We start from the raw sequence: 17,090 nt of genomic DNA, 5'->3' as shown, positions 1-17,090 counted from the left end.
GAAAGGAGAAGGAAGAAGAGATAAGAGTTCTCAAACATTTTGAGTGTGTTAATCATTTTTTAATTGCTACATTACTGGTAATGTTAATAACAATACTTTGCAGAAGCTCTTTCAGACAACGGGAAGGGCAGCTGTGGCTGTTGCTGCTCCTCTCTCCTCATGTCTGTTTTAGGCCAGTTTCCCAGGCAGCGCCCAGAGGATGAAGCTGGGTGTCTGAGGAGACACGTTCGGGAGACCCTCAGTGCTAGAAGGAGTTTCCTCTCAAACGATGAGAGCAGCATTTCCCCTTATTCCCAGAGTTGGTGTGGCACTGTACGGCTTGGCAATTGAATGAGCGCACTTCGAAGTTTCAGTATTAAAGGCACAATAATACGGTAACGTTTAAATCTCTTTCTTTTGTGACTGATTGGTTACAGGAAAGGCTGCTTGGAGCTTTTCTAGCGCTTTGGCAAAACAGCTCCCCAAAGCCAGGAACTAAAGCAGAGTTGTTTTAGCTCTATCGAAATGGTGTCTGTACCACTGGTCTCTGTCTCCCTCCTTGCCTCTGTCTCTGTCTGTCTCTCTGTTGGGCTTCAGCCGTCTGTCTGCCTACTTTCTTTCATCTTTATTTGTTCGTCTATCTCTTTGTTCGTCTTTATCTGCTTGCCTGCCTGGCCGTCCTTATTTGTTCTTCTATTATTCCAATTCTTGCTCTTGCATAGTCTACAGAGATGGCCCAGACATTTCCCAGTCTTTACCTAGGCCTGGCAGCAGCTGGTCCTATTCTGCCTCCTGCATTTCCCTGCTAGCAAAAGAAACTAGGGACTGTAAATTTGCAAAGGCAAAGCTGCCCCGAGGAAGTCATCCAGCCATTCCCTGGATGACAAAGCTGCCAGGGGTAGCTGTCCTCAGTTGGTTGGTTGGTTGTTGTTGTTGGTGATGGTGGTTAGAATTAGAGCTTGAAACATCCCCAGGCCCCTTGGGGATCTCGGAACTGGGAAAGCAAGGCCTGAAAGGTTGGCTTGGCCTTGATGGTGATGAGCCCAAGTGCCAAAGCACTTGAACAACCTCTAAGCCTTGCTACCCTTGATCCTGTCTCTCTCCCTGCCCAGCCACCTCTTGATCCAGTCTCCCTCGACTTTGTTTCCTGGTCCAACCTCGTTTAAGTAAAGACTACGGAGGCTCTCGAATTAGGATTTAGTTCTGTTTTATCTAGTTTTGTTTCGTTTGGCTTTTTTTTTTTAGTTAAGTGTATTATTAGCTAGCCTGGAAATCGAGCCTCCTAGCGGCTTAAGTGGGAGTGCAGGAAGCCGGGAGACCCAGGCAGTACAGTAAGATTTAAGCGGGTTCACTGACGTCCATTCGTAAAGCCTGAGGATCAACCTCTACCTTGCCCAGGGCCCAACGGGAGCAGCTCCCTCCTTGGTTCTCTGGGACGTCCAGTGACCCGATGACGTCCTGGACGGAGCCAGATTCGGGTCTGACTCCGGGACGTTCAGAACTGGAGAAAGAAGTATGCACTCCCTGACCATGGGGAAGGATGGAGGGAATTGCTATGGCACAGAGAGCAGGTGGAACTCCGTTTTTCTCTCCTGGCTGGCTAAGGACCCGAAGTCTGCACCGGCCCTATGTTGTCTATTACAAATGTGCGTGGGTGCGACGGTGTGGGGGGTGTTCCCGCGTGGGACGCACAGCTCTCCAAGCCTTGAACTTTTTGATGTGACCAACCGCTTTCCGCTTGTCACTTGGGACAGCAGCTTTTCCATTAAGGTCCTCACCCTTGCCCTCCACACACTCAGCCTCCCCTTCTGCTTTCTATCTTTCCCTTCTCCTTCTCTTAGACTTAGGCCGAAATCCCTCTTCTCTGGGCTCTTCCGACGCACAAAGAAAGGGGGAGGGGCAGGAGAGGGGGTGCCTCTCTTAGCCCAAGCTCGAGCGCGGCTGGGAGGGCGGCCTCCGGTGACGGGGAAAGAGATAGCTGAGGGGAATGCGGCTTCTTGCGAGCTGCCCAGCCGTCTGGCCAGCCAGATCCGAGCCAGGCCACCTCGGCACTTCCCCTAGCTTGGACTCCGGGGAAAGGTCCAGAGGGGGCCTTTGTGACCCTACTGGTTTGGGGGCTGGTGTGGTTCCTTTGAGTTTGCTTTGCTTTGCTTCTCTTACTCCTTTTGCTCCCTTTATGCCCATTTCTTTGGCATGGTCTGCAAATGGTGGACAAAAATACTCCGGCAGAAGCGCTTGGAGACCAGTTCCCTGAGACAGCAGGCACAATGAGGCTTCTCCGCGAGGACCTGGGGCCCCTGGAGTCTCCAGCAACTAGACATAAAAATAACCCGATGGCAGCAAAGGCAGCTTCCCAAAATATCGCCCGGATGTGGCTTCGCTCCCAGTCCCTATGTCTGAACGAGTTCTGCCTCGTTCTCTCCGTCTCTGTCACTGTCTCTGTCTTTGTGTCTTTTGCTTCCTACCCGTCCGTCTTTCTGTGGCTGCGTTTCTTCTTTGTCTCTTTCGGTTTCTGGTGTCTCTCTCGATCCCTTTCATTATATCTCCTTCTCCCTTCCAGCTGCTCTGAAGGGGTCTTGGTCCCCAGCTCACGTCGCGTGTGTTGAGGCTGTTGATATAATGTGAGGGGAAGAAGCCCACTCCTGCCCTAGCTGCCCCCAGTCTGCGGCTACAGGGTGGGTGGGACTCCTGGTCTGGACCCCGCCGGGAGGGGGTGCAATTGCCCCTGCCTAGACTGAGCTGCTCCTCTTGCTCAGAAGGGTTCCCCTTCTCTTTCTCCCCTAAGCGCGGAGCCTTCTCGGGCTTCTTGCATTGAAAAGGGGATGCAGGAAGCGGGCCAGGAGGAGCCGAGCTGAGCCCAGCAGAGCCGAGCTGGTTGGAGCAGGATTAGTTCCGATATCCCAAATCTCGCTGGGGCTGGGAAGGATTAATTGAAACACCTTTTGTTCCTTCTTCCCCAGCTAGGCTGGGTTGGGCTGGACTCATTTCGGCTTCTTTTCTCTTTTAGCTCCTCATTCTACTTTCCTCCTCCCTCCCCCCGCCCTCCCCACCCCTCCGCCACTGCTCCCTCGGAGTGGAGACGGGGGCAGCCCAGGGAGCCGAGAGGAGCCGCATTCCTGCGGGTGCCAGGCGGCTCCAGGGCTGAGCCACAGGGCCTGAAGCACAGCCCCACACGCACAGCCCCCCACCCTGGCCTCTGCGGCTGCCCTGGGACTCGCTCCCTCCCTCCCGCCCGCCTTCATGTCGGGGCTCCCATCCCCCCCAGGAGAGCCATTCCACAGAGATCCAGATTCATTCTGCTTGGCGCAGAATTTTCTCCGGTGGGAAAAGAACCTTTATTCGATGCCACCCACCCCCTTGTCCCAGCGCTCCTTACCTTCGCCTCAGGCTCTGTCTCTCTTTGTTTGTCTGTCTCTGCTTCTGTCCCTCTCTGTGTCTCTGTGTTAGTCTGTCAGTCTCTCTCCCTCTTTATCTCTCCTTCACTGTGTCTCTCTATCTCGGTTTCTGTCAGTTTCTGTCTCTCTGTCTCTCACTCTATCTGTATCTCTGTCTCTCTTTGTCTCTGTCTGCCCCCCCCCCCTCCACTTATACATATTCACACATCCTGTCCAACACGTTTCCAGTCTCAAACCGCGAGGCCTAGTGTGTCTGCCTTTTCTTTCCCTCCTTCTCACCTCTCCCACCCTCGCCCCAATTCCAACCCCTCCCAAAATAGCGCTTTCCCCCTACTCCACTAAGCCCACAGCCTCAGATGCCGGCTAAACTCTTCTGGTCCCTCTGATCCCAAGAGATGCCCCCCAAATTCCAGCAAGCTGCCCTGAAGGTCATTCACTGATTGAGAGCCCAAGCTGCCCCGATCTCCCCTTCTATGGAAAGCACCCCCTCTCCCACTTAAATTGCCCCTGAAATCTCCTGGCCCAGGGCTTCTGGCTGTGAATAGACATATACTTGAAGGGCCTGAGTATCTCTGCCCACCTCAACTTGTGTTTAGGGTAAGGGGGGGAGGTTGTTTAGGGTGCAGTGCTGTTTCCCTTCCCTATACACACAAGGTCAGGGCTAGCCAAGGTCACTTGGCCTTAGTGAAGGTCACTTGACTTGGAGTGAAGGAGGGCTCCTTACAGTGGAATAAGGGCACCTACTGGACTAGGGAAAGTTTGTCCTGCTTCAAGCCCTGACACCCCCTCCATTCCCCACCCAAGTAGCTCCTGAGATGGAGATCTCAGTGCTGAGCACGATGTTGACACCAACAGTCCGCATTCATTGACCACTCCCCACCCCACCCCACCCCCTTCCAACAGGCCAAGAGGCTCAGTGAGCAGTGGGGCAACAGGGATACCACAATGTGACCATTCTCTAACATTTCTCCAAAATAACCTTCTTACCCCCACCTTTCCACAGCCTAATCTGAGGGGTCTGGGGCCCTGCTACAGGGCTACAGAAAATCTGTCTCTTGCTTCTGTCTATGGGGAAATGAAGGAGGTAAGGAAAAGGAGGAAAGGAGAAAAAGTAAGAGAGAGGGAGAAGAGAAGTGAAGGAAGGAGAGGAAGAGGGAGGGAGGAGGGGGAAAGGGGAAGGAGATGCTGGGAAAGAGAGAAGGGGAATGACAGGGAGAGAGGGAGGGAAGGAGACACAGAGAGAGAGGAAGGGAGGGAGAGAGAAGGAGGGAAGGGAAGAAAGTGAAGGAAGAGGTGAAAGGGGAAGAAAGAGGGAAAGAGTAGTAAGAAAGAAAAAGGAGGGAGGGGAAAGGAAAGGGAGAAGGATGAAGAGGAAGAGGCGTGAGGAGGGAGGGTGGGAGGAGTGGGAGGAAAGGAGGGGAAGGAAGAAAGAGGAAGCAAGAGGTAGAGGGAGGGGGAGGTCCTGGGAAGAAGGGGAGGGACAGGGATGTAGGGCAAGGAAGAGGGAGAGATAGCTAGGGAGAAGAAGAGGGAGGGGAGGAGGGAGGAGGAAGAGGGGGAAAGGATATAATCCTCTCAGTCATCCAGAAGGCCTTCCCCAGAAAGTAAGGAACTGCTGTACAGGTTGGGCCGCAGCGGGTCCAAGATGACGGCATTGGCCGAGGTCTGGGGAGAAGTCCCAGGCTGGCGGTGATCTCGGCCTTTGTTCTCCCGAGCTTCTGATTTACGTTGAGCTTGGGGGGGGGGGGCGGGAAATGGGGGAGCGACTTCGAGCTTTCCGAGACAATTCTCTTCTGATGCCCAAGCCGCACTCGAAGCCCTTATTTCGGCAAAGCCCTGAAATGCGGTCCCGGTCTTTGCCGCCCAAGGGAGATCAGCTTCCTCAGTCCTGGGCCCAGCTATCTGCAGCCTCAGTATTTGTCCTCAGCCGAGCTTCCCTCCCAGATTGCTCAGGAGTAGAAAAGTGTAAGTCCCAGAAATGCACCACAGGTATGCCTGGCTAAGGCAAACAGTTGGCACTTGAAATCTGTTTTAAATCCGCCGCTTCCCGTTCTCCCTCCCCCCAGCTCAAGAAGACGAGCTGTAGAGGCTGCTGGGGTGCGGGTGGGAGGGATGCCGACCACCGGGCCTTTGCTAGAAAGAAGGAGGGAGGTGCGCAGGAAGGTCCAAACAAGGGCAGCCAACTCTGAGAATGCCATCAGGAGCTTTATCTGCCTGAGCTTTTCACTCCACTCGCCTTCCTCCTTAGAAGTGCTGGCTCCCCTACGCCAGAATGCTCGCACTTGTCCCCGGTAGGGGTGGAAGGGCAGGGAAGGGAGACAGAACCCTGACCCTAAATGAGCTGCTTCCTTGGTCCTTAGCCTCTTTGGCCCCGAAGGAAGGAGGCTCCAAGGATCCGACTGCTTCCTGTGTGGATCCGTCACAGTCCACTCCCACACAAAGTAAGGGCCTGCCTGGATGATTTCAAGCAGTAGAGTCCCCCCTTCTCCCACTCTGGCTCACTCGAAGCCTGGGTGCACCACATAGAGGGGACTCTTTTAGGCCTTGTCTTGGCTTTCAGACCGGTCTCCTGCGGGGAAGTAAGAGCCTCGCCCTGCCCTTCAAACTGGGTGTCCTCCAGAGCCAGGTTCAAGGCCCTCAGCTGTTCTGGAGGTCAGAGCCCCTTAAAGTCCAACTGAACACCGCAGGAGGATCGAGCTCTGTGGACTTGGCTGGGGAGGGCCTAAAGGCAGGCCAGTAGGGGCAAGGCAGCCAGCCAAAGCCCTGGGGCTGTGTTCAGACTCTTAACGACAACCATATTTTTCTACTACGGCCTTTCAGGACGTATGGGCCTGGAAGAGGTGAACGAAGAAGGGGCTCGAGTAGGCGGGCAGGTTGGCAGAGTTCCCCTGATGCCCACCTACCAACACCATTGACAACTCCACAGAGGCCACAAAGACATTTCCGAAAAGGTCCCTGGCGCGGCGTCTGGCAAATGACCAGAGAGCCTAAGGTCTGGGTGGGGGTGGGGGAACCTTCTGCTTTGAAAGTCCGAAAAGGCTGGCGGGGGCCGAGAGGCCACTGGGAAGGCCAAGGCGACAAGCGGTACAGAAGCCAACTGACTGTGTGGGGCGGGTGGGGAGGAGGGGGAATGGCGCTGCACAGCCAGGGCTCTGCTTTTCTTCCCTTTACTGAAGGATCCAGGGAGCCCAGGAAGGAAGCGGACAGCTCGATGGTCAGGGCGGAACCCGAGGAGCCATCAGAGATCCTGAGAGGGAGCCCGGGAGCCCGGGGCGAAGGCTAGCCCCCAGGTTCCTTGCTCCCCTTCGGGTTTACTGTTTCCTTGCGGGAATCCCGCAGCTCTTTGTCCTCTCGGTTGACCTTGCCTGCCACCTGCCCCCTTCCCTGGGACGGGCGCGACTCCTTCCTCACCCTCCCTCCCCATTCCGGGCCTCCCCGAGTGCCCAGGAAATAAGAAGCGCCCGGCTGCAGCCGAGAGCTGCCTCTCAGCAGCCCATTTGTGTTGACAATGGCTGGATGGGCCCTACTGGACAGTTTCCCATGTACCACTCCGGAATCATTACCTCGCGGGCTGGATTAGGATGCTATTATCATAATCTGGACGTTTCCAATTATCTGTAATTTGCAAAGATGCACCGGGTCCTGATTACAGCAGTGTGTGTGTGTGTGTGTGTGTGTGTGTGTGTGTGTGTGTTTTTATCAAGCTAACCATCACTAAACAGTGACAGTAATAACCGCTAATTTCGCTGGCGATATAAGAGGTGCTGGGCTGTGCGAACAAGTTCGCACCTGGCTGTGCTCACTCAGCCGAGGATGGAGGGAGCGAGAGCTGCGCCCGGAGGAGCCGCAGCCGAGCGTGCTCGGCTCTTCGGGCCAGCTCAGCTCTAGCGACCCCGAGCCGCGGCGCTTCAGCGCTGCAGGCTCTGGCCCCGTGGGTAAGTGCGCCCTTCTCGCTTCTTTCCCACCAACCTCGGTGGCTGCCCGGTTCCATTGCCTTGGAGCCTCGTGAGGCTGGAGGGCTCGGCCTCTGGAACCTCCAAGGCCTTTAAGGGCTTTCCATCGAGCTCCCAGGCCTCCGCTCCCAGCCGCGGCCCTGAAAGACAGAAGCTGGAGTAGTCAGGGGTGGGGTGGTGTGGGATGGGGTGGAGAATGGGATGAAGACACTAAGGCAGGGATCGTGGAGGCAAGGAAGGCCAGACCCTCTGCTCAAGATGGATACTCAGGAAACCTAGACACACACACACTCTGTCTCTCCCTCTCTCTCTCTCTTTTGTCTGTCTCTGTCAGTCTTCTCTCTGTCTCTCTTCTCCAGCTTTGTCTGCCTGCTTGTCTGCATTCCCACTCACCCACACAGACAGCTTGTTTCTTTCTTGCCGTTACTGTATATGTGACGAATGAATGAATGATAGATTTGTTGGCCTTTGGTGCATGCAGGTAGTGAAGCCCCGGGAAGTGCTTCGGGTTCGGGACCTTGCCGGTCCTTAGCGACAGTCTGAACTCCGAAGGCAGATAATGGGGTTTCTCAGTCTGGCCAGGCCAAGGCTGTTGCCCGGGTCTACTCTCGGTTCTTCCTGGGCCGCATGCTGTTGGTGCTCTGGAGGGCCACGCCTACAAGACTCCTGCATCTGCTTTATTCCGTCCCCTGCCTGAAATATATCCCCAAAGGCTGGCGACCTCTCTGAGTCTCTCCCATTGATACAGTTTGAAATGGGTCTCCTGAGCCGGCTGCGAGTGAAGTTCGGGCTGTTCCTAAAAGGCACCTATTTCTTTGGCGAAAGCCTGCTCCCCACGATCGTCCGCCCCCCAGCTCTCAGGATGTTGCTTAGGGCCTGCTAGAGGGACAGAAAGAAAACTGAAAGTTGGTCTTTTAGATGGGTGGACCTTCCTGTCAATGCCCTGCCCCAGGCCACAGCAAAGGTGTGTCCCTGCAGGGCTGTGTGGAGTTGGGAGAACTGCTCTTGGCTGTCCATAGATGACGCTGTTTCCCGGAGCTCAGGGCCGCTCTCCTTGGCTCCAGCCCGCAGCTTTCGAAATGAAAGGAAGCACGGAGCTGGCGAGTTGATGGGAAGTCAATGTGTCTTGCCCTTCTCTCTGCAAGAGGAAGGGCTCTCCTTGGACTCCGAACCTTTGTGACTGCTCTGTGTCAAAAGACAATGAGATGGTCAGGGGCTTGGGAGTGGGGGTGGGAAGCCCTGCTTTCCCTTCCCACACAAGCCCATCAGCTTTGTAAAGAGAGAACTGCTTTTGGAGCCCCGAAGGTCCTCTCTCAACCAGCTCCAGCCAGGGCCATTGCCCCTGGGTGCCAGGACAGGTGATGCTTACACACTTCTCTTGCCTGTCCTGGACCTCACAGTCGAGGGCTTCCGAAGCAGTCTGCTCATTCTGCAGTGACCGCATAACTCATGAGGTTCAAGGAGTGTAGTGTCGGATCGACTCCGTTCTTGGCTTGAGATTACAGACCCCTAGAAGACAGATTCCTCCCACCCCCAGTCATACCAACCCAAAGGATCAGCAACCGTGACATAAAACCTTGGGGAAGGAAGAGAGGAAGGAGGGAGGGAAGAAGAAAGGAAGGGAGGAGGAAGCAAGGAATCAGAGAAAGAAGGAAAGATGGAGGAGGGAAAGAGGAAGGAAGGAAGGAAGGAAAGAGGGAGGGAGGGAAGAAGGAAGGAAAGAAGGAAGGAAGGAGGGAGGGAGGGCAGGAAGGAAGGAGGGAGGGAGGGCAGGAAGGAAGAAGGGAGTAAGGAAGGAAGGAAGGAAGGAAGGAAAGAAGGAAGGAAGGAAGGAGGGAGGGAGGGAGAGAGGGAGGAAAGAGGGAGGGAAGGTTTCAGAGCACCGGTCCTCTGAGCTCCCAGGAGCTCGCTGGGGTCCGGGATGCCAGGCGCTCGCAGTGGTTTGGCACGGGGCTCCCGTTGGTTTCATGTATGGTAGCTAGCTTTCTCTTGAACGTAATTTGAATAATTCAGTAAAAGCCCACTAGCAGCTGTACTTCTGCAGCCTCTTCCATTCTTTTCAGCATTATAATTTTGGTTAATTTTCAATTTTAGGTCCTACGTCTCTGCAATTTGTGTATGAATAACAGAATAATTTCCCTCTTTTGTTTCGCCTTTCCTGTTCCTGAATCTAAATAAAGATGGCTTTTTAGTATTAAAAGTGGGGGGAAATTACAGGTAATTATCTTTGACGGTAAAAACGCTGTAATCAGCGGGCTACATGAAAAATTACTCTAATTATGGCTGCATTTAAGAGAATGGAAAAAAACCTTCTTGTGGATAAAACCCTTAAATTGTCCCCAATGTCTGCCTCAAATTGGATGGCACTGCAGCTGGAGGCTTTGTTCCGCCGTGATCCTGGGGAGCGCAGAGCCCAAAGTTTCACAGTGGGAAGGGGGGAAAAGAAAAGAAAACAGTTTTCCTAATGGAACAATGCGAACGGTAGAAAATGACGAGACTGATCGGTTTTAAACCATTCTGAAGCCTGACTGCGCGGGGAAGTTCCTCAACAAAAAGGGAGCGGGTCTCTGGGTAAGTAGTCTTTGCTTTGTGCCTAATTATAGGGACTGTCCTTTTGCGCGGCGGCGGCGGCGGCGGCGGCGGTTGTCATTAGCCTGGGGGGAGCCTGAGAGAGAGCGAACGGCCCATTGACTCCTGATCAATGGCGCCCGGCATTCAAGGCTCAGGGTTTGCAGGCCGCCCAGGGCTGCCGTAGCCATTCATTCTCTCAATATGGGGCTGGCGGCCCGAGCTACAGACCGAGGCCTTTACAGTGCCCTTGCCTTAAGGGCTTCCCACCCTCTGCTCAGGACCCCCAGAAAGCCCCAACTCAACTTGGCCGGACAGCAACCTCCTCCCCCCGCCCCAGGCCGGCTGCCTAGCGGTCAAGGGCCCTCGGCCCGGCGTGGTGGAGATGTATCCGAGCCAATTCCTGGCTTCCGTCTTATTTGGCATTAAAGACACTAGAAGCTGTTTCTGAAAAAAGCCAGAGAGTGGGCTCTTGGGAGAGGGGGCGAAGGGAGAAGGCAGGGACGGAGGAGGGGGACGGCCACCTCTTTGCTCCTCTTCATTTCTATGATAGACACAATCGTATGCCTAGAGATTGACCTAAGTATGTCTCCTGAATTTCAAAGGTACAAACGGATGGGGGACAGGAGAAGAAAAGGAGAGAAGGAAGGAAGGAAGGAAGGAAGGAAGGAAGGAAGGTAGGGGGAGGAAGGGAAGGCTAGTCACCAAGACACCACGATTCATTTTGAAGCAGTTCCGAGAAAGGAGAGTAGTCCCCACAATGCCCCCTTTCTAGGCGCCTGTTGCATCGCTTGTTAGGGAGGTCTTTTTTCAAATGGGGAAGAAAATACAGTGAGGGGGCGGGGTGGGGGAAGAAGGAAGGAGGGAGGGAGGATGATGGAAGGAAGGGGGAGAGAGAGAGAGAGAGAGAGAGAGAGAGAGAGAGAGAGAGAGAGAGAGAGAGAGAGAGAGAGACTCCTCGGCATTTTGTGTCTTTTACTCCATATATGAAAGAAGACAAAAACATACAAAGTCTCTGTACAGCTAAAATTCAACAATATATACAGAAAGTTTCTCGTTCTAAGCGTCCCAACGAGCTTCTCCGTGAATGGGGGTCGCTGGCAGCCACTTCACTGACTGAACCTTGCCAAGTCATGGGTCGGCAGGGGGTGTCGGTGCGCTGTCCTCTGCCTTTCCTCCAGAGTTCAGGGCTTGGAGAGGGCAGCAGGCGACGGGAATTGAGGGTGGGGGAGAGGCTGGGGATGGACAGTAGGCTTTGTCTGTCCGTGTTCCTGCTCAGCCCACTTGGAGCACAACATGCAGCTCCTGCCTCACGGGCCCCCTCCACTGGGACCGACAGGCTCAGAGCATCTCCCTCCAGGCAGGAATGGGGGAGGGGGGAGGAGAGACGGGGAGAAGGAAGTTGCTGTCGCCTGTCCAGGATTGGCAAAATCCACCCGCAGGAGCAATGTAAAAAGGTTTTTCTCCTCTTTCTTCTGGGGTCGGCTTCTAAACTCCCGAAACCAGTGAAAGCCTGGGCGTGGTAGCGAAAGGCGCTCCCTCCAAACGACTAAAAAGTCTGGAACAAGTCTCTGACGGCAGGCCCCATAGGGCTGACCCACAAGGCGGCGAAACTGACCACATGGGAGTCCCTGGGAAGCGAGAATCCTCATGGAGAAGTGTGGAGAACTGGGGCTCCCCCCAAGGCTCCAGCCACTTCAGTGAGGCTGCTCCGAGGGGGAGACGGGAGGGGAGAGCGAGGGAGGGAGAAAAGCAAAGCAGAAAAGCCCAACTGGCCTCCTGGTCCCCGCCTGGCCTCGCTTGCCTGGCACCGCTTGGTTTGGGGACCCTGGGAGGAGAGCTCCCCAGCCCTGGCGAGGTGGCTCCTTCACTAGCTCAAGGCTGGCGCCGCGGGGTCACATCATCTGCGGTCTCTGCATGGTGTCTTGATGTGGGGAAGAGTACCAGGGAGAGTAACCCGGCATGTAGCTGCTGGGGGGCATATTGACTCCCTTGGCTGAAGCAGAAACGTCCCACACAGGAGGCAGGGCCGGCGAGCGCGGAGACAGAGCCGCCGATCCCGCCAGGGGCTCGCTCTCGTGCGGATTGCTGCCCTGTTTGAGCAACTTCTTGAACTTGGAGCGTTTGTTCTGAAACCAGATCTTCACCTGGAAGGAAAACGCAGGAGTCAGCCAGGAGGTGAAGAGCAGAGGCCGGACCTAGTCCTGAAGCCCTAGAGCAGAGACCCTGGCCTCCTCCCTCCGAGCCCACCCGTCCAGACCCAAGGGCCCAGGTCAGGCCCCAGTCAAGCCTAAACAAGGTTGGCGGAGGTGCCGGACCAGAACACCGAGTCACTGCTTCCGAGGGCTGAGGGGCCTTCTAAGTCCAGATTTGCTCAGCTGCGCCTCCTACACTTCTCCCAGAGTCCCTTTCTGATCTCCCTGCACCCAAGTACGTGTGTGTTTGCTCACAGTGCCCAAGAGTGATGGTGAGCCCTAACAGAACTGGCCTTCTTAGATCCTGTGACTCTGCGGTCGAGCATTATTCAGGACACATACCGTGGGTTCAGGGTGGGTAAGAGTGTGTGTGAGTGCGTGAGCGTGCCAGGGTCTTGCTGCGGCCACAAGGTTCGTCATTCATCCATCCTTCACTCACTGGCTTGGGGAGCCTCTGTTCGATCACGCTGTGTTCGGGCATCCAGGAGTGACAGGACTATGCGGAGCAAAGAAGTTCAAGTCTAGGCCCCGGGGAAGTTGAGGTGGGGGTAAGAGGGAGGCGGGTCCTCTCTGATCCCCTGCCTTGGATGCAGAAGTTGATGCAAGGCCTAAAGTGATGGGCCTTTATATATACACATATATAATGTGTGTGTGTGTGTGTGTGTGTGTGTAGGAATATGTGTCTAGTTATACACAGGCACAGAAAATATTTGTATATACTCATAAATATATAGAAACACACGCACACATTGGCAGCCAACACAGCACATACAAGCACAGATACACACGAATTTAAACCCAATACACATCTACACCATACACACACAACACGTACACACAACATACCCAAACACACACACAATATACCTAAACACAATAGATCTAAACACATTATATCTAAACAGATATGCAAATGTAAACACACACACACACATCTTAGTCGCTAGAAACTGGAGATGTGTCAAAAAATGAATCTTTCCCAGTCCTAGCGAAGCAGAGAAAATCCCGAGAAAAGGTGAGGCCTCCAGGCAGCTGCAGCCGACTCGGGCCGGGACCAGGTCTTCGGCTTCAGGGCGAGGCCGCAGTCAGTGAGCACGGACCGCCTTTGGCCAATGCGTTTCCAACCCCGATTCTGCAAAGCCTCTAACCCTCGCACTAAGGCTCGGCCCCTGGAGCCCACGGACCTTCCCGATATCTGCCTATTCAGGTGGGGCCGCAATTGCTCCTCTCTTCCTTCTGCCCGTTTGCCTTCTGAGGAGCTCTCTCTGAAGTGTCCTCAGCCCAACAGTTCGGAGATCGCCAGCAGCCATGTACCTTTGTCCTGTCTGTCCTGGCCAAGGATGCCTCAAATTCTCCCTTCATCTTGAATTATTAGATCCAAATTTGTAGTCTCTTTGCCTACTGTGCCACAGAAGCGCCCCCTGACTGCTTGGGATCCCGGAGCAGTCACTGTCATGGGCATCGAGTCCCCAGGAGGGCTCTCCCACTAGACACTCCGCTGCTCCAAGGCCTTTCTCTCTTGGAAAGGGGATTGCAGCTACACCTGGGTGGGATCCTTTGGATTTGTAACTGAGCCCGTTGGCCTAGCTTCTTGCTGTGCCAGGGAGCTAGATTGAGTACTTAATCTCGCCTAGCTCCATACAGAGACTTGCTCACACCGGGTTGCAAAGCGACGCCTTCTCAGGCCGCCTGCCCACCTTCCCTCCTGAGCCATCTCGGGCGCCATCCTTGCCTTTCCCTCTGGCCAAGCTGTCCACTGCAAACCCGCTAAACTAGCTCCGTCAAATCTCGCCTCACTGGGTAGGCAGTGGAGGCGGGGGGTGGGGGCGGTGAAGGCCTGGACCCTGGTGGGGAGGGAGGTGCACATCAGGTCAGGCCAGCCCAGGATAGCCCTCCAACACTCTTCGCCCTCTCCGTACCCTGCACATCTTTCCCTGCACCCCCGGCCTCGAGGTCCTTCCGTGAGGCGGTATTCACCGGCTCCAGCCACACCCCTCCCCAACCCGTGTTTAACTAGAAGGCCGCCGGCGGGCCGACCAGGAGGGCTTCCTGGGGCAGAATTACCTGCGTTTGAGTCAGGCCCAGGGAAGCTGCGAGCTCGGCTCGCTCGGGCAGCGCCAGGTACTGGGTCTGCTGGAAGCGATGGTTTAGAGCCTGCAGCTGCAGGCTCGAGTAAATGGTCCGAGGCTTCCGAATTTTCTTTCCTTTGCCGTTGAACCGGATCTCCCCGTTTTCAATGACGGTGGTTTTCTGTTGATCTGTAAGCAAAGGGAGGCGGTAGGAGCGACCCATGGGAGTGATCTGCGGGAGCCAGAGCGGGACGCCCCCAGGGACCTCGCTCTCCCTCCCCCGAGGTCTTCCAGAGCCACAGTTGGGGTGGAAGAGCTCTAGTCCTTCGGTCGGCTGCTGGGGAGTCCTCGCGGGGCGAAACAAGGGCTGAGCTGGGGAAGGGGCGGGAGTCCCACATCCAGGCCGCAGCAGGGGTGGGAGGGCGCGCCAGAGAGGCAGAAGGGCGCGGGCTGCTCAGATACCCAGCTGAGAAGATGCGGGCACGGTTTCGTGCCCAAACTGCCTCCCTCCCTCCCTCTCCACCCCCAGTTTGGTGTTTGGTGTCTAGGAGCTACCACAGGGATTCTGCTCAGTCCTATAGAATTGTGGGATCAGGCCAGTGGAAGACACAACACCGGCCTTGACTCCAAACACAAAGACCACACCCTCCCCCCCTAGTCGACTAGGGGTCTTCCCGTAGAGCCCTAGGTGCGGCCCGACTGCGGTGAGGGGCTGAGGGTGGGGAGGTTTGTTTGATTCTCTGGCAGAGGCCGGCCTCTCTCTAGCCGACTCCGAACCGTTCGGGGCGAGGCTACTAGCCTGCCTCTCTCCCCTCGAGACTAACAAAGACTCAGCCGAGTTCGCCCGACCTCGGGTAGGAGAGTCGATGTGGGGACAGATTGTCAACAAGTTCGTGGGAACCATTCCCACCGATGCCTGCCGTAAGAATGGGGCCAGAATACCCTCCCCAACGCATTCCTTCCCTTCTTGTTGTCCTCAGAGTCGGCTGGCGGCCGGGCTCCACCGGCGAGCCAAACAATCCTAGCCGCCGTCGGCACCGAATGGCAGCCAGGCCGGGTCTGTGGGAAGCCCCCTCTCTAGGTAGAGGCGGTGGCGGCAAGACAGAGGCCAGGCAACACCGAGGAAGGGAAACAGGAAGGGTAAGAAGACAAGAGGGCTGGCGAGAGCCGAAAGGGGGCCTCTGGGCCAAACTGGAACAGTGTCCGTGCGTGTGAATTGTGAGTGTGTGTGCTTGGACAGAGCCTCGGAGCACACAGCCCCGGCATAGGTTCGGAGTTCACTCACAAACACGGGTGTGCCAGGGACCGGAGAAGCGCCGATGGGACAGAGCTGCCCGAAAGAAGCCCGGAGCAATTCAGTGACAGGCTGGAACAGGAAAGAGGCCAGAGGCGAGATCCCGGGAGAGCAGTAGAGAGAGGGGACCGGGGAAGGCCCGCAGCCCGAAAGGTCGCAGACAAGAGGGCAGGCAAGCAGGTAGGCAAGCGGGCAGGCAGGCAGGCGGGCGAGAGGGCAAGCGGGCAGGAGGCGGGCGGGGCAGGCAGACAGGGAAAGCTTGGGGAGGCGTCCCGAGCGCCGGGCTCACCTGGGTCGTCGGGCCGCGTCGGGCCGGCCGAGCCGCTGTTGTGGTAGGCCTGGAGGTAGGGGCTGTGTTGCGAGTGGCTCATATACGGGTAGGCGGCGGCCAGCGAGCGGTGGCTGTAGGCGCTCCCGCCGCCCCCGCCGCCGCCGCCGCCGCCGGCGGCCCCTGACGAGTAGGGCGCGCCGTGGTGTTGGTGGTGGTGGTGGTGGTGATGGTGATGGTGGGAGCCCGCGGCGGCCGCCGCCGCCGCCGCCGCCGCCGCTGCCGAATGCAGGCAGTGCAACGGGTAGTGGGCGCCCGCCATGGCCGGAGAGTTCGGCGGCTGCTGTGCCGCCGAGTGCGGCTGCCCGGGCACCGGCGGCGGCGGCGGCGGCGGCGGGGGCTGCGGCTGCGGCGGCGGGGGCGCCTGCGGGGGCGCCTGCGGTGGCGGGGGCTGCTGCTGCTGCTGCTGCTGCTGCTGCCCGAACTCCATGAAGGCCGATTTGGACGAGTCCTGGGCGTCCAAGCCCTCAGCCATGGCGGTCATGGTCATCATGAAAACTTTGGCGGCCGGAGGGAGCGCTCTCCTCCCCGGCGGCGGCCGCCTCGGCCTGGGCCCGGCCCCCCCGGGCGGCGGCGGCGGCGGCGGCAGCGGCGGCACTCGTTGCTCTCGCCTCTCCAGCCACCTTCGCGCCGGGATCCTTGCAGATGTGAGGTCGGGGGGCGGCGGCGGCCGCGGGGCGCGGGGTGCTCTCCCTCCGCCTCGCTCTCCCTGGGCCTCGGCCCCGCTCGGCCTCTCTCCGGCGCTATCTCCTGCTCTCTGGCCTCCCCTCACTCTCTCGCTCTCTCGCTCCTTTCCTCTCTCCTTCTTTCTCTCTCTCCTTCTCTCTCCCCCCCTCTCTCCCCCTCTCTCTCCCCCTCTCTCCCTTTCTCTCGCTCCCCTCGATTTTTTTTAATAGAAAGAGATCTAGTGAGCGGGGCCTTGTTAACTAGCAGGGAGGAGGGGGAGGGCTGGCAGAGGAGCGCAGAGGCGAGGGGGAGGGGGCCTGCGCTCCCCCGTTTCCCCCCTTGGCTTTTCGGGGGCTGGTGCCGTTTAAGGCAGAGATTTTAAGGTGGATTCTGCGAAAGTTGCGCTTCTGCTATCAGACTTCATGCAGACGCCACGAGTCGAATGGTTTGTCTCCAAAGGGCAGCGCCTTCCCATTGGTCATTCAACCCCTGACGTCACAAGCGCACGGCTTCTACTGGCGCCTGTGCCTCCGAGTTCTTAGCCTACCTTCCGCCAGCCCAGCGCCAGCAAGAGAGCGGCCCCTGGGCGCACCTCGGTGTGGGGCGCTCCGCTACCCTCCTTGGATGCTGGCATGGCGCCGCC

General features: G+C 56.9%; 1 protein-coding gene across 1 annotated transcript; it reads right to left on the bottom strand.

The window, feature by feature from the left end:
- Positions 1–11,790: 11,790 nt before the first annotated feature.
- DLX6 (distal-less homeobox 6) lies at positions 11,791–16,274 on the bottom strand. Its single transcript, XM_036758484.1, has 3 exons — positions 15,743–16,274; positions 14,155–14,348; positions 11,791–12,042 (listed from the first exon to the last, which is right to left on the bottom strand). The coding sequence occupies exons 1-3, from the start codon at positions 16,272–16,274 to the stop codon at positions 11,791–11,793; spliced, it is 978 nt and encodes a 325-aa protein (XP_036614379.1).
- Between the last annotated feature and the right edge of the window lie 816 nt (positions 16,275–17,090).

This window comes from Trichosurus vulpecula, chromosome 5 (genome assembly GCF_011100635.1).
Source record: "Trichosurus vulpecula isolate mTriVul1 chromosome 5, mTriVul1.pri, whole genome shotgun sequence".
Taxonomy (NCBI): domain Eukaryota; kingdom Metazoa; phylum Chordata; class Mammalia; order Diprotodontia; family Phalangeridae; genus Trichosurus; species Trichosurus vulpecula.
This window is presented reverse-complemented; position numbering and strand designations above follow the sequence as displayed.